At 52.0% G+C, this 13,910-nt stretch overlaps 2 protein-coding genes across 2 annotated transcripts; one reads left to right on the forward strand and one right to left on the reverse strand.

Annotated features, from left to right (window-relative positions):
• Positions 1 to 307: 307 nt before the first annotated feature.
• Positions 308 to 4,604, reverse strand: CDK4 (cyclin dependent kinase 4). Its single transcript, XM_023210649.2, has 8 exons — positions 4,258 to 4,604; positions 3,584 to 3,820; positions 3,293 to 3,428; positions 3,008 to 3,175; positions 2,741 to 2,850; positions 1,540 to 1,590; positions 1,268 to 1,403; positions 308 to 702 (listed from the first exon to the last, which is right to left on the reverse strand). Exons 2-8 carry the CDS (start codon positions 3,799 to 3,801, stop codon positions 610 to 612), a joined length of 912 nt encoding a protein of 303 aa, XP_023066417.1. The 5' UTR covers positions 3,802 to 3,820; positions 4,258 to 4,604; the 3' UTR covers positions 308 to 609.
• Positions 4,605 to 7,189: 2,585 nt separating this feature from the next.
• On the forward strand, positions 7,190 to 12,501 carry MARCHF9 (membrane associated ring-CH-type finger 9). Its single transcript, XM_023210648.3, has 4 exons — positions 7,190 to 7,971; positions 9,034 to 9,189; positions 10,235 to 10,427; positions 10,691 to 12,501. Exons 1-4 carry the CDS (start codon positions 7,615 to 7,617, stop codon positions 11,023 to 11,025), a joined length of 1,041 nt encoding a protein of 346 aa, XP_023066416.1. The 5' UTR covers positions 7,190 to 7,614; the 3' UTR covers positions 11,026 to 12,501.
• The last annotated feature ends 1,409 nt before the right edge of the window (positions 12,502 to 13,910 follow it).

The following is a 13,910-nucleotide window of genomic DNA, read 5'->3' on the forward strand; positions in this document are numbered from 1 at the left end:
TTTAGTAGAGACAGGGTTTCACCATGTTAGTCAGGCTGGTCTTGAACTCCTGACCTCAGGTGATCCACCCGCGTTGGCCTCCCAAAGTGCTGAGATTATAGGTGTGAGCCACCGTGTCCCCCCTAAAATCCATATTCAAAGAAGCAATTTCAGTTCCTTTCTAAGCTTTGTCAGTCAAGGGGCTCCACTGACTTGCTAGGCCCTGTAACTTAACCAGTCTTTAAGGTTTTGCAGGAAAGTCCCTTCTTTCAAGTGGTTATTCCAAATCACACAATGGCAAAGCCAAACAGAGGAAGAAACATTAAAAAAAAAAAAAAAAGACCATTATTTCTTTGTTTTGTTTTTCCTGTATAAAAAAGGACCCCAAATATAAAGGTAGGGAGAGGGACAAGAGGGAACATACCCCTTAGTGTAGAGAAATAGTGGGGCAGGAGAAGGAGAAGCCTCAAAAGGAGAGGTAGGAGGGAAATGTTAAGGCAGCAAAGTGATCTCTGTAGAAAGATGGAGGAGGAGCCTCCACAGCCTCAGAGATAAAGGCAAAGATTGCCCTCTCAGCGTCCAGAAGGGAAATGGCAGCTTTTCTTCCTTCCATGGCAGCCACTCCATTGCTCACTCCGGATTACCTTCATCCTTATGTAGATAAGAGTGCTGCAGAGCTCGAAAGGCAGAGATTCGCTTGTGTGGGTTAAAAGTCAGCATTTCCTGAGGGGAGAGGCAAAGGTCAGAAAACCGTGAAGAAAACTGAGAGAGACTTCTACCCACCCATGACAATACCTGGGATGAGCTCTCTTCTTTTCTTTTTTTTTTTTTTTTTTTTGAGACAGAGTCTCGCTCTGTTGCCCAGGCTGGAGTGCAATGGTATGATCTCAGCTCACTGCAACCTCTGCCTCCTGAGTTCAAGTGATTCTCCTGCCTCAGCCTCCCAAGTAGCTGGGATTACAGGCATGCACCACCATGCCCGGCTTATTTTTGTATTTTTAGTAGAGACGAGGTTTCAACACGTTGGCCAGGCTGATCTCCAACTTCTGACTTCAGGTGATCTGCCCACCTTGGCCTCCCAAAGTGCTGGGATTACAGGCGTGAGCCACCACGCCCAGCCAGGATGGGTTCTCTTCCACATCCCTCTCTGTGGGTGGCCATCTGCAGCTATAATAAAAACTATAGCCCATCTACCAACCAAGTTTCATTAAACACAGTGGCCAGGGCCCTGCACACTGCTCTATTTCTTTCCCCAGTCTCTCCCTATGCCCACAGCCATCTCCAGTACCAGCAGCAGCTGTGCTCCCGACTCCTCCATCTCAGGTACCACCGACTGCACTGGGCGGGGCCCTCTGGGGGGAAAGGCTCCACGGGGCAGGGATACATCTCGAGGCCAGTCATCCTCTGGAGGCAGCCCAATCAGGCTGTGGGGGACAGGAGAACTCTGGTCAGAAGGGTCCTCCAGTTCCCATCCCCATGGGCAGAGCCAGTTGCCATCCTGGGCTCAGCAGAAAGAGGACTCAGAATAGAAAATCTTTTTCTCCCACGTTGGTCACTTACTCAAAGATTTTGCCCAACTGGTCAGCTTCAGAGTTTCCACAGAAGAGAGGCCTAAGGTGAGAAGGACATAAGGTAGCAGTCATTTTCAAAGATATCTTAGTTGAATGGTTACTGCTTAGTGGCCCAAAATAGAAAGTACAGGGAATAAAGGTCAGTAATTCCAGTACTTTGGGATGCTGAGGTGAAAGGACTGCTTGAGCCCAGGAGTTCCAGATCAGCCTGGGCAAGCAATACCTTGTCTCTTAAAAAAAAAAAAAAATTGCCGGGCACAGTGGCTTACGCCTGTAATCCCAGCACGTTGGGAGGCTGAGGCAGGCAGATCATGAGGTCAAGAGATTGAGACCATCCTGGCCAACATGGTGAAACCCGTCTCTACTAAAAATACAAAAATTAGCTGGACGTGGTGGCGCGCACCTGTAGTCCCAGCTACTTGGGAGGCTGAGTCTGGAGAATCGCTTGAACCTGGGAGGCAGAGGTTGCAGTGAGCTGAGATCACACCACTGCACTCCAGCCTGGCAACAAGGCGAGACTCCGTCTCAAAAAGAAAAAAAGGCCAGTCATGGTGGCGTGCACCTATAGTTTCTGCTACTCAGGAAGCTGAGATGGGAGAATTGCTTGGGCCCAGGAGATAGAGGCTACAGTGAGCCATAATTGGGCCATTGCACTCCAGCCTGGGTGACACAGTGAAACCTTATTGCAAAAATAAATAAATAAATAAATAAAGAGAATAAAGGGATATGAAGTTTCTAATTCTAGAACATTTCAGAGCTTTCTGCTATGGGCAAAGTAGTCAGTAGTATGCAAGTAAAAGAATGGGGCCAGGTCCAGTAGTTCACGCTTGTAATCCCAGCACTTTGGGAGGTAGCGGTGGGAGGACTGCTTGAGTGCAAGAGTTCAAGACCAGCCTGGGCAATATACTGAGACCCCCCTCTCTACAGAAACATTAAAAAACTAGCCGGGCATGGAATGTCAGCTACTTGGGAGGCTGAGATGGGAGGATCACTTGAGCCCAGGAAGTTGAAGCTGCAGTGAGCTGTGATCACGCCATTGCAATCCAGCCTGGGCAACAAAGCAAGCCCTGGTCTCAAAAAAAAAAAAAGAAAAAGAAAAAGAAAAAGAAAGAACGGGCAGGGTCTGGATGTGGTTTATGAACAAGCAATTTGGGGAATTCAAGGTGGTCCAGGGTATGTGGGTCCCATACTTTCGACGAAACATCTCTGCAAAGATACAGCCAACACTCCACATGTCCACAGGTGTTGCATATGTGGACTGCAGAAGAACTTCGGGAGCTCGGTACCACAGCGTAACAACCTAAAGAGAATAGCAAGAATGGATGGGGACTCCATGGGTTACCACAAAACACAACTTGCTTGACTCAACACATGAAGCACATGACTTCTCAATTGCTATGGGCAATCACTCTCCTACTCCCAACCAGAACCCATTTTGGTACCATCTTTCTACTGACCACGGGTGTAAGTGCCATCTGGTAGCTGTAGATTCTGGCCAGGCCAAAGTCAGCCAGCTTGACTGTTCCACCACTTGTCACCAGAATGTTCTCTGGCTTCAGATCTCGGTGAACGATGCAATTTGCATGAAGGAAATCTAGGCCTCTTAGAAACTGGCGCATCAAATCCTAGTTTAGAAGGGGGAGGCACAGATGCACTGGAAACTAGGCACCATACCTGAAATCCCAGGAGGTTCTACTACAAAGGTCCCAATCCACCTCTCAATGCCTACCAACCCCACTCACCTTGATGGTCTCAGCTGGCAAGCCTGGTGGGGGTGCCTTGTCCAGATACGTCCTTAGGTCTTGGTCTACATGCTCAAACACCAGGGTTACCTTGATCTCCCGGTCAGTTCGGGATGTGGCACAGACATCCATCAGCCTGGCCAGAGTAAATGCTCACTTTTCAATCCCCTTTAACTCAACATGGCCTCTCATTATTTCCTCAGGGTCCCCACTTCTCTACAGATCACCACACCCCACCTATAGGCTGTCTTTTCCCTTTACTCCCCACTCCCCCCTCCACCACCTTCTCACCGGACAACATTGGGATGTTCAAAAGCCTCCAGTCGCCTCAGTAAGGCCACCTCCCGAACTGTGCTGATGGGAAGGCCTCCTCCAGCTCCTCCTCCATTGGGGACTCTCACACTCTTGAGGGCCACAAAGTGGCCACTGTGGGGATCACGGGCCTTGTACACTGTCCCATAGGCACCGACACCAATTTCAGCCACTGGCTCATATCGAGAGGTAGCCATTCTCAGATCAAGGGCGACCCTACAATCACAGACTCCTATCACCAAAAGTCCCTTACAGAATTAGGATGGTATGAGCCTGCAGCAACAAAGGGATTCCCAAAAAAAAGCACAAAGAGCAACACTAGCATCCCATCCCCCGCTCCCAGTCTTCCTTGGGGCCGGCCCCAGAGATAACACAATGACTCAATACCAACCCCTCCAGCCACGTGAGGCCCTGCAATAAAAAACGCATTTTCCTTTGGGACAATCGCGCCCTGCACAAAGATCACACATGACACATGCCTTGCATCAAAGATCCTACACCTCAGTCCCTAAAATTATACTTTCTCATGACCACAAAGGCCCCACTTCCCGCCCTTGAGCGACCCTTCCATAATCAGCTCGCGAAACGAACGCGTAGAAAACTGTGAGGGGGGCGGGCACTGGTTCTCATTCCTGGGAAGGGACTGCACTTACCTCACGCCAGGCAGGGGTGCTGCGGGGGCGGCCCGTTATCGGGGCCCCGGAGCTGGTTCCTACGGCCCCATACACCCGAGCTCGGTCCGGGGCAGTTGGACGCAGAGGGCCCGACCATAGACACAGGCCGCAAGCTAGAGAGGCCCCCTCACCCCCACCCTCACCATGTGACCAGCTGCCAAAGAGGCGCGCGGAAACTGGGAGGGCGGGGCGAATGCCGGACGTTCTGGGCACGTGACCGCCACCCATGCGCGGAGGGGTGGCCAGGAGCCGCTTTGACGGGGAGGAGGGCGAAGAGTGTAAGGGGGCGGAGGGGCGATGGCAGCCACGTGATCTGTTGCTATCACACGTGACCGCTTGACATTGCTCTGAGGAGCAGAGGTGTGGTTACGCGGCGGGCACGTCACTGGCTGCCACAACCCCCGCCGCGGGGGGGCGCGGTAGGGGGGAGAAGAGAGGGTGGAGCCCGAGGCGGTGTCGTGGCAACCTAGGCCACCCAGAGCCCAACTCCCGGCTGAAGGATTGTCTCACTACCGGTCTGAAGGCTGAACTCCAGTCTCGCTACCGGTCTTTCAGCCTGTCTACATTGGGGAGGGGATGGGAGTTGGGGTACCAGAGGTGATGCTGTCACCTTTTCGCTCCACTATGATAAAACATACTCTCATTTGTGTCATTGATTCATTCATTAATTCTACAACATTTTACTGAGTGCTTGCTTCCAGTGTGTATGTGGGTTTTTATTTTGTTTTGTTTCTGGTGTCTGTCACTGGCCCTTCAAAGTAGTGGTACGACTATCTAGAAAGATGTAGCCAACAATGGGGTCTTCTAAAATAGGGAGTAAACAATGCCCATTTGAGGGCAAAACTACGATTAAAGGACGGACAGAAGGCAGATTAATACGGTAATCCAACAGGTTCAGTGACAAGGTAATGCCCCCTCTTTTCTCAACTTCCAAACCTCCCTGGGAGTGTTAATGCAAAGACTTGAGGCCATCTGGCAGAGAAGTTATTGATGAGCAGGAGACAGGAATACTTGACCTTTAAGTTTTTTTTTTTTTTTTCCCAGTAGCACGGTTCTATGATTATGTGATATTTATATATGTGTATATATACTTCTATGTATAAGATGTGTGTATATATTATTTATTATATGTAATATATAAGATGGATACAGGAGTGTACATGTGCAAGAAAGTTACCACCACACCCCCTGCACCCTCCAGACCACCACAATGAATGAAAATGACATGTCTCCTACTGTAAACCTTGTGACTGCTCATTTGGGGCATTGTGCTTCTCTCTTTTTCCCTAGTGCCGCTTTCTTAGCACTTAACGGTGTCCAGAACACACTTTTTCCCAAATGGCCTCTGCCCACAGACACCGAGGTAGACATAGGTAGATGTATCCTACTTTCTTTGTTTTATTGGCTCCAAGGTCTTCATGTCCCAGCCCTTTGAGGGTATGGGAGTAAAGGAGGAAAGCGGTTAGTGTCTCATTTGTTAGAATTTGTGTAAAATCTAAAGCCATTTTATTACCCTATTTGCCACTCCTTCCACTCTAACTTCTGTTTTCCTTAACCATCTGGCTGAGAATATGAGTTCAAATTAGAAGATGAATATAAACCATGATTTAGAGCAAAATGGAATACATGTTAATACAGATGCCGCCTCTTTCCATCCTGATACTTGTAGCCCTGGGTCCCTCTTGGCAAGGGCAGCTGGAACACTAGTAAGAAAAATCTCAAGGACTGAACTAAGGGGCTCAAGAGATGAATGTTTTATTGGCTGCCTTGCTGGGGTGGGTGCTTTGTAAGCCTTCTGGAAGGCGAAGATAAGTGTCTGAGTTTTTCAAATTCCCTTCCCACACCAGCATTCCCCACTTCAGCCTCACCTTCCACATAAGCCCTTCGCAGCTTACTGTCTTTACAACAGAAGCCGTCTTCTCTGTCTGCTTGGGTCCCAGCCCCTTTTTCTGATTCATTCATTAGTCCATCCAAAACATTTGAATACTTCATGGGAACATTACTGTCTCTCCATCACTTTCTATTGAGGAACCTTAATTTGGCAGTCTGTCCCAGGCTCTGTCCCCTCCCTTCTTCTGTTAATTACTCTTTCACTAATTAATTTTTTTCCCAGTGCGTTTGACCCAATGAGCTCCCCTGGAATCCCTTTTCCCTCAGCTTTGCAAAGGGAAGGAGAGGGAGAATGTAAGTGTAAGGCAGAAAAAAATGTGATGGGGGTAGAGCTTTTCCTCAGAGTGAAGCCTCCATAAGAGCAAAGGGTTAAGTGTGTGTGTTGTTCACTTCAATGTAGTGGAGGTGAGGGCAGGAGAGTACCAGGAAAGACACTCCCATCCCTTTAGCACTTCTGCCTCCCCTGCTCACTCACCTCCTTCACACATTACAATCACAGGCTTCTGTTTCTCAGACAACCCGACTCCATTCCTTACACACCGCTCTTTCCCAGTCCCCATAGAGCACACTTTTCAGCCCTTTGGGTAAAGTGTATATTGCTTGAGTCCCTCCCTTGCCCATGTACCTCCTTCACACCTCCGACCCTGGAACAGCTCTTTCTTTGCACATTCCCATTTTGCACAAGCCTCTCCCTCCCCGGTACACCTGCGTCCTTTGACCACTCACCTTCCATGCTCACTCGTTCATCTCCCACTCCCAGACACACACCTAGTCTATTCGTGTGCACACTCCCCTTCCTTGGCCACTCCCCTTTCTCCACCCTCCTCGGGCTCCCACACTTGCCCCCGCCCCTGGGGACACCTGCTCGTGCGGGGCAGGGCGGGGATGCGCAGCCGCGGCCCCTTCTCTCCCCCTCCCCGCCCCGCCCCTCCCTCCATCCTTCACCCGCTCCCCGGCGCCCGCCCCGCCCGCCCGCCGCTCCGGGGGGGTCTCCGCCGCCGCCGCCGCCGCCGCCGGAAGGAGCCGCCATTTGCCACCGCCGAGCGCACGGGCCGAGCCAAGCCTGATCCCGGAGCCAGAGGAGGACTGGGACCGGGAGGACGGCGATGGGGGGCGGCCCCGCCGCAGGAGGACCCGGGCGCGTAACCCCGGGGGCCCGGCCCGCTCCAGACCCAGACCCGCGGGGTGCGGCACCCTGAGCCCCCCTCCCCGCCTCCTGCCCTGGCCATGGCCGCCCACCCCGCCGCCCCCGGGCCGCCAGCCCGCTCGGCCCCGTAAGCACCGGAGCCCCGGCTGTGGCAGCAGTGAACGGCGGTCGCAGGCCCGGAAGACCCCGGCCCGGCTCAGCTCTCCAGCGCGCGCCCCCTTCCCGGCCTTGTCCTCTCCCCTCCCCCAGCCGCCAGTGAGCCCCGCTTGCACGCCGCCCCCCGCCCCAGCGCCCGGACGATGCTCAAGTCTCGGCTCCGCATGTTTCTGAACGAGCTGAAGCTGCTGGTTCTGACAGGCGGGGGGCGGCCCCGGGCCGAGCCGCAGCCCCGGGGGGGCGGGGGAGGCGGCTGCGGCTGGGCGCCCTTCGCTGGCTGCTCCACCCGGGACGGCGACGGCGACGAGGAGGAGTACTACGGGTCGGAGCCGCGGGCTCGGGGCCTGGCCGGCGACAAGGAGCCGCGGGCCGGACCCCTGCCGCCGCCCGCGCCGCCGCTGCCGCCCCCGGGCGCACTGGACGCCCTGTCGCTCAGCAGCAGCCTGGACAGCGGACTCCGAACCCCTCAGTGCCGGATCTGCTTCCAGGGCCCGGAGCAGGTCAGGCCTGGGAAACTGGCCGGGCGCGGAGGGGTGGGGGCGCGCACCTGGGGTGTCAGCGGGGACTGCGAGCAGAGGCGGTGCCTAAGGAGGCTGGGCGGGCCCCAGGACCCGGAGTGGGAATGGGGTGAGGCGGAGTGGGAATGGGGTGAGGCCGAGGGGCTGGCAGGGGACTCCTGGGGCTCTTGTTTGTGTTGGAGGGTCAAGGGTCCCCAGGAAGGGGTGGGGCTTTCTCCCCGGAGAGCACAAAATCCATCTCACCCATTAACAGGGACTGCTGTTCTCTCCTATTTGCCTCGCCCCAGGGTCTCCGTAAGCTGAGGGGACCTGTTCTCTTGCAGGTGGGCAGAAAAGAGAGTGCTTCTGTGCCCACCTAGAAGGGAGGGGCCCAGCCAGCGCCCTTGCTTAGCTCAGAATTTCTCCCTGTGGGGGTACTTTTTTTCACTTCCCATCCTGCAACTTTCTATCTCATTCTAAAGAGTATTCTTTGTTAACATTTTATGGGCAAAGTTGTCCCAGAATAGTGCTAGGAGGGTGTCTCTGTGTAGTGAGAATTGATTCCTTGATTAAAGGGAAACACCCTTCACTCCCACCTCCGCGATTTCTCCCTTTTAATGCGTGGAAACCGAGGACCGTAACCCATCCCAGTTTGCACCAGATCTGTGAAGTAACTTTACAGTGATGGGGTGGGGGAAGGAAAGCATGGCTCAGAAGCTCTAACCCTCTCCTCCCTCCAGATCCTAAGAGGAAGCCTTTCCTTTGAGAAGTCTTAAAGACCACCCATCCCAAATTCTAGGAAAAGAGAAGACCCAGTCCTTCTCCTCTCTAATCCCCCCATCCCTTTCCATTCCTCATCTCTTTGGTATGGGAAGTTTCCCTTGATCTCCAAGGGAAACTTATTTTCTGTTGCAGCCTTACTTAACCTCTTGCCCTGTCTTGGGTGAAAGGCCTGAGTTTTTTAAGGTGGGCAAGTGACCTGAAGAGGTTTGCCTGCCTGGGAGCGCGGCCGAGTGGGGTCGGGGTGGTGATGACTGACAGGGTCCCTCCTCACTCTTCCTCCAGGGGGAGCTCTTGAGCCCCTGCCGCTGCGACGGCTCAGTGCGCTGCACGCACCAGCCCTGCCTCATCCGCTGGATCAGCGAGAGGGGCTCCTGGAGCTGTGAGCTCTGCTACTTCAAGTACCAGGTCCTGGCGATCAGCACCAAGAACCCACTGCAGGTGAGGTGCAAGGAGAGGACTCAGAGACTGGGCGAGGACTTTTTAGCTATTGGAATCAGGAACCTTCCAGGAGGCCTATTTCATTTACTCTTTTCCCAAAGCCACCCTTCCCCACCAATTACTGCAGTCGCCTGTGTGTCTGTATATCCTTCCTCCCTTAATTTATTCACAGAAACATTTACAGGGTGCCACTTATATTCCAGGCACTGTTCTAGGCACTGGAATAACCACCACTCCCCACCCGACACACACACACACACACACACACACAGAAAAGAAAAAGAAAACAGAAAAAATGCCGGGCGCGGTGGCTCACGCCTGTAATCCCAGCACTTTGGGAGGCCGAGGCGGGCGGATCACAAGGTCAAGAGTTTGAGACCAGCCTGGCCAACATGGTGAAACACCGTCTCTACTAAGAATACAAAAATTAGCTGGGCGTGGTGGTGCGTGCCTGTAATCCCAGCTGCTCGTGAGGCTGAGGCAGGAGAATCCTTGAGCCCGGGAGGCAGAGGTTGCAGTGAGCCGAGATCACAGCCACTGCACTCCAGCCTGGGCAACAGAGCAAGACTCTGTCTTGAAGGAAAAAAAAAAAAGAAAAAGAAAAGAAAAAATGATGATGATGATAGCAAACGTGTAGTGTTTTCTGTGTCAAGTTTTGGTGTGTATTAACTCTTTTAATCTTCACAATCTTATTAGTCAGATACTGTTGTTATCCCCTTTTACAAATGAGAATACTGATGCACAAAGATTTGAAAACTTACCCAAGGTTACTTAGCCAGTAAGTGATGGAGTCAAGATTTGGGATTCAAATCTAGATGTTTTGGTTTCAGAGCACTTGCCCAATCCTGCCTTTTTAAAATAAGACAGACAAATGGTGTCAGACAAGTGCCACGTTCTAGATTTAATCAAGACACAGAGAAGACAGATGTTGATCCTGCCTGAAGGTTTTAGGGAAGGTTACTGGAGCACCCTGCTCTTCAGGGCCACCCATCACCTGGCCCTCCATCCCTTTCTGGGACTCTTTGGAGCCCTTTCTCCCACACAGTGGCAGGCCATCTCCCTGACGGTCATCGAGAAGGTCCAGATTGCTGCCATAGTCCTGGGCTCGCTCTTCCTGGTTGCCAGCATCTCCTGGCTCATCTGGTCCTCACTCAGCCCTTCAGCCAAGTGGCAACGACAGGATCTGCTCTTTCAGATCTGCTACGGCATGTATGGCTTCATGGATGTCGTCTGCATAGGTGAGGGCACCTCTCTCTCCTTTACCTGCTCTGTATCTTCCTCTTACACACCTGACTCCCCTGCCCATTCCCTCAGTTTCATGGCCTTATTTTCTGCCACTGGGGGCCTTTAGTGCTATCCTGGTGCCCCCTCAACCCACTTCCCTGCTTCTCCAGGGCCCTTTGCAACTGTATCTTCTCACTCTGAAGAAATGCTTGCTTAAGTACCTCTGGCCTAGATCTAGGCCACAGTTAATCCTGGATTTCTTATCCCTATTGCTCAGGCCTCATCATCCATGAAGGCTCCTCTGTCTACCGCATCTTCAAGCGCTGGCAGGCAGTGAACCAGCAGTGGAAGGTCCTAAATTATGACAAGACCAAGGACATAGGAGGAGATGCAGGGGGAGGGACGGCAGGGAAGCCGGGCCCCAGGACCTCACGGACGGGCCCCACCTCTGGGGCCACCAGCCGCCCCCCAGCTGCCCAGCGCATGCGGACGCTCTTGCCTCAGCGCTGCGGTTATACAATCTTGCACCTCCTTGGGCAGCTGCGGCCACCAGATACCCGTTCCAGCTCCCATTCTGGCCGAGAGGTTGTCATGAGGGTCACTACAGTCTGAACTGGACTCCAGGAGCAGGGATCTTGAGTCAATGCATCAGTCAGAGAAGAGCTCTCATGACTGCTGGAGGTACCAGCTGGACAAGGTGTTTGGGGCATGCTGCCCCCATCACCTAGGATCTCTGTGGGCAGCCTCAAGCTGGAGACATTGTCTGGCCTCACTGCCCACTGGGTAGAGACACCTGGATGACATTTCAGTACCCACTGGCAGCTCCTCACACTCATCCAGAGGTGGCCGGTGGGCAGGCGGGGAGAGCAGCTTTCTTTCCCTGGAGAGAACCGTCTTTACCTCAGCTCCTAGGGCCTCCAGCCCCCCAGCTCCACCACGGCGACTTGGTGAAGGGGGACCAATGCCAGAAGAAAGGGGCTGTAGACCCCTATTCCCCACCCCATGGCCACAGGGCATCTGGCAATAAGACTAGTATACATTGACCTCCCGTTCCCTGCATGAGGGCGGGGGACTTCCCCCTGCTCCATCCCCCATTGCGTGGGGGAAGGGCATAAAGAATCATTTATATGCACGTGGAGACTCCTTTCTCATCTGGGGCTTTTCTGGAGGGTTGGGAGGTGTGGGGAGGTTTCTCTGCACAGGTTGCAAATCCCAAATGCAGCAGTGGGTTCCGAGTTGTAGGTGTGACTCCCACTTGCTGGTGAATAATTCATGTTGGCTGCTAGGTGGTAGCGCTCAGAGGTATCTAGGGGTAGACCTGGACCTGCCATCTATGAGTTGTATGATTTAGAAAAAAATCTCTTAGCTATGGTTTTCCTGTCTACCTCATAGGGTTGGAATAAGGATAAATGAGGGACAGGTTGGATGTCGTTGCAAAGAAAATCAGCAATGACGTAGAGAGATTTCTAGAATAGTTGATGGTTCATTTATTTCAAATAGTAGCTGGTATAACAAATTCTAAAATGTGTTTTTCATCTGAAGTTGCACAGAATCTTGGAATTTTGTGTTGAGTGACATAATAGGTATGGAAATATGAGGGAAAATAGACATTGCAAATGTGAAGCATGGTGATTATTTGTAAGAATGAGAACTCCTCTGACTAAATATTTGGGCCTGTGGGCTGGGGAAGGCTGGAGCCATCCGCCTTGTTCTGGAGATCATCTGGGTTCTTTTAGCCCTTTGCAAGTACTGTGCTCACCCAGAAAAGCAGTGTGAAGTGAATTTGGACTCATTTGGAGTGAGATGGAGGGAACCCCCCTCCTCAGTTATGAGTCTCCAACCTCAGTTTAAGCTATTTCTATGGCAGTTTAGGGTCACAGGTTTGATCCCAGTGTGCCCAGCTAGTGGTATTAATGGATGGCATTATGTTTGGAGGCAGCAGCATAGAGGACTGTTGTTTATAGAGAAAAGACTTGGGAAAGACTGGTTAAAATGTGGGTCAGCCTGAAGGCTGGGCACTTTCTTCTGTGACCTTGGGGTTGTGTATTATATGAATGATGCTGTTTTTTAAGTAAACCATTCATCAGCAATTAAATAATTCCTTCATTCACAGCTAAAGTTAGATCTGGAGGCCTTTCTTATTATTGATCCTTCTCTCAGGGAAGGTTCTGCTCTGCCTCCTTCCTCCCTGGGGATGTGTTGGAGAAAATGATTCCCTTGTAAAGGGCTACACATATACTTGCCCAGGAAACCTTGATCCCCTCGCCTCTCCCAAAAGGTTTGGGGGGGGGGGGGGGGGGGGTCTTTGTCGCTGTCCGTGGGGCTGGCATCCAGACTAACCTAGGGATGTAGGAACTAAAGCTGGACTGGGGTTCAAGTAATTTCAAAGTGTGGAAGTATATAACTTCCAATTTCTGAGGGAGTAGAGTGGATAGGGAGCTGAGACTGAGTCCTCCATCTGCTCAGTAGGAAACTGTTTCCCCAGAGAGAGAACCCTCTATACCCCCCAAGTTGGGAGACAGAAAGGCTAGACTTTCCTGATTTGCCATTCACAGAAGAGCTGGTGGGGACCAAATGGGGGATTGCAAATCAGAGTGACTACTATTATCTATACTGGCAGGTAGGGCTCAGGCATATAGGACACATGTGGAGCTTCCTGTGCCAAGCCTGAGCTGTCCTCTGTGATGGATCTGCAGGGAAGGTTAGACATACCAAAGAAAATAGACATACTCACGCACAAACACACTGTATCCATTTACACTCTGGGTCCTAAAATGAGGCGAAGTGGGACACTTGCCCCTCTCCTTCAGCACTAATGGAAGTATTGGTATGGGGGTTGGGGCCAGCAATCAGTGTGGTCTCCTCTTCTTCCCTTTTTCCAACTTAAAAAGATCATTGTCCAGGAAAGGGGTCATGGGAACTACTGCCCTCCTCAAGTGGGCATTCCTACTTGCCCACTGGAAAATAGGGAGTACGAGTGGGCAGAATTCTCATCACTGATTCCAGGGGAAAGGGTCTGACCACAAGCTGGGCTTTATTCTCCCTCAAAGCTCAAATCTGTTAAAAATTTGGTCATTTACATTCAAATTGAGTTCAGTGATAGAGGCATAGGGGTGGAGACTGAGTATACAGTAGGGAAGGAGTTGAGAAGGTCAGAAAATTGCACAGAAAGCTTGATCTTTTTACGAGGCTTTGGGTCCTCCCTGCCCCTCTGTAGATCTTGCATAATTAGATGCCCCCGCAGAAGGCCTGGTGGCTAAATGGACTTTCTGTGGTCAGGGAGCCATGTCTAGGCCAGGAGACCAAGGTGTGGAGGAGGAAGAAGTGTGAAGTGAAATCTCCATTTACACCCAGCTAATTGGAATAGGGTGAGGGGTAGGGGAAGTGGGGCAAGTCTTGACATGGGGAGGGTAATCTGGGATGCAGAAGGAACTGTGCAGTGTGCTGAGAGATTTATTTGGATGGAAGATGAGTTAATCTGTATACATCACAAGAGG

Source organism: Piliocolobus tephrosceles, chromosome 10, assembly GCF_002776525.5.
Source record: "Piliocolobus tephrosceles isolate RC106 chromosome 10, ASM277652v3, whole genome shotgun sequence".
NCBI classification, from domain to species: domain Eukaryota; kingdom Metazoa; phylum Chordata; class Mammalia; order Primates; family Cercopithecidae; genus Piliocolobus; species Piliocolobus tephrosceles.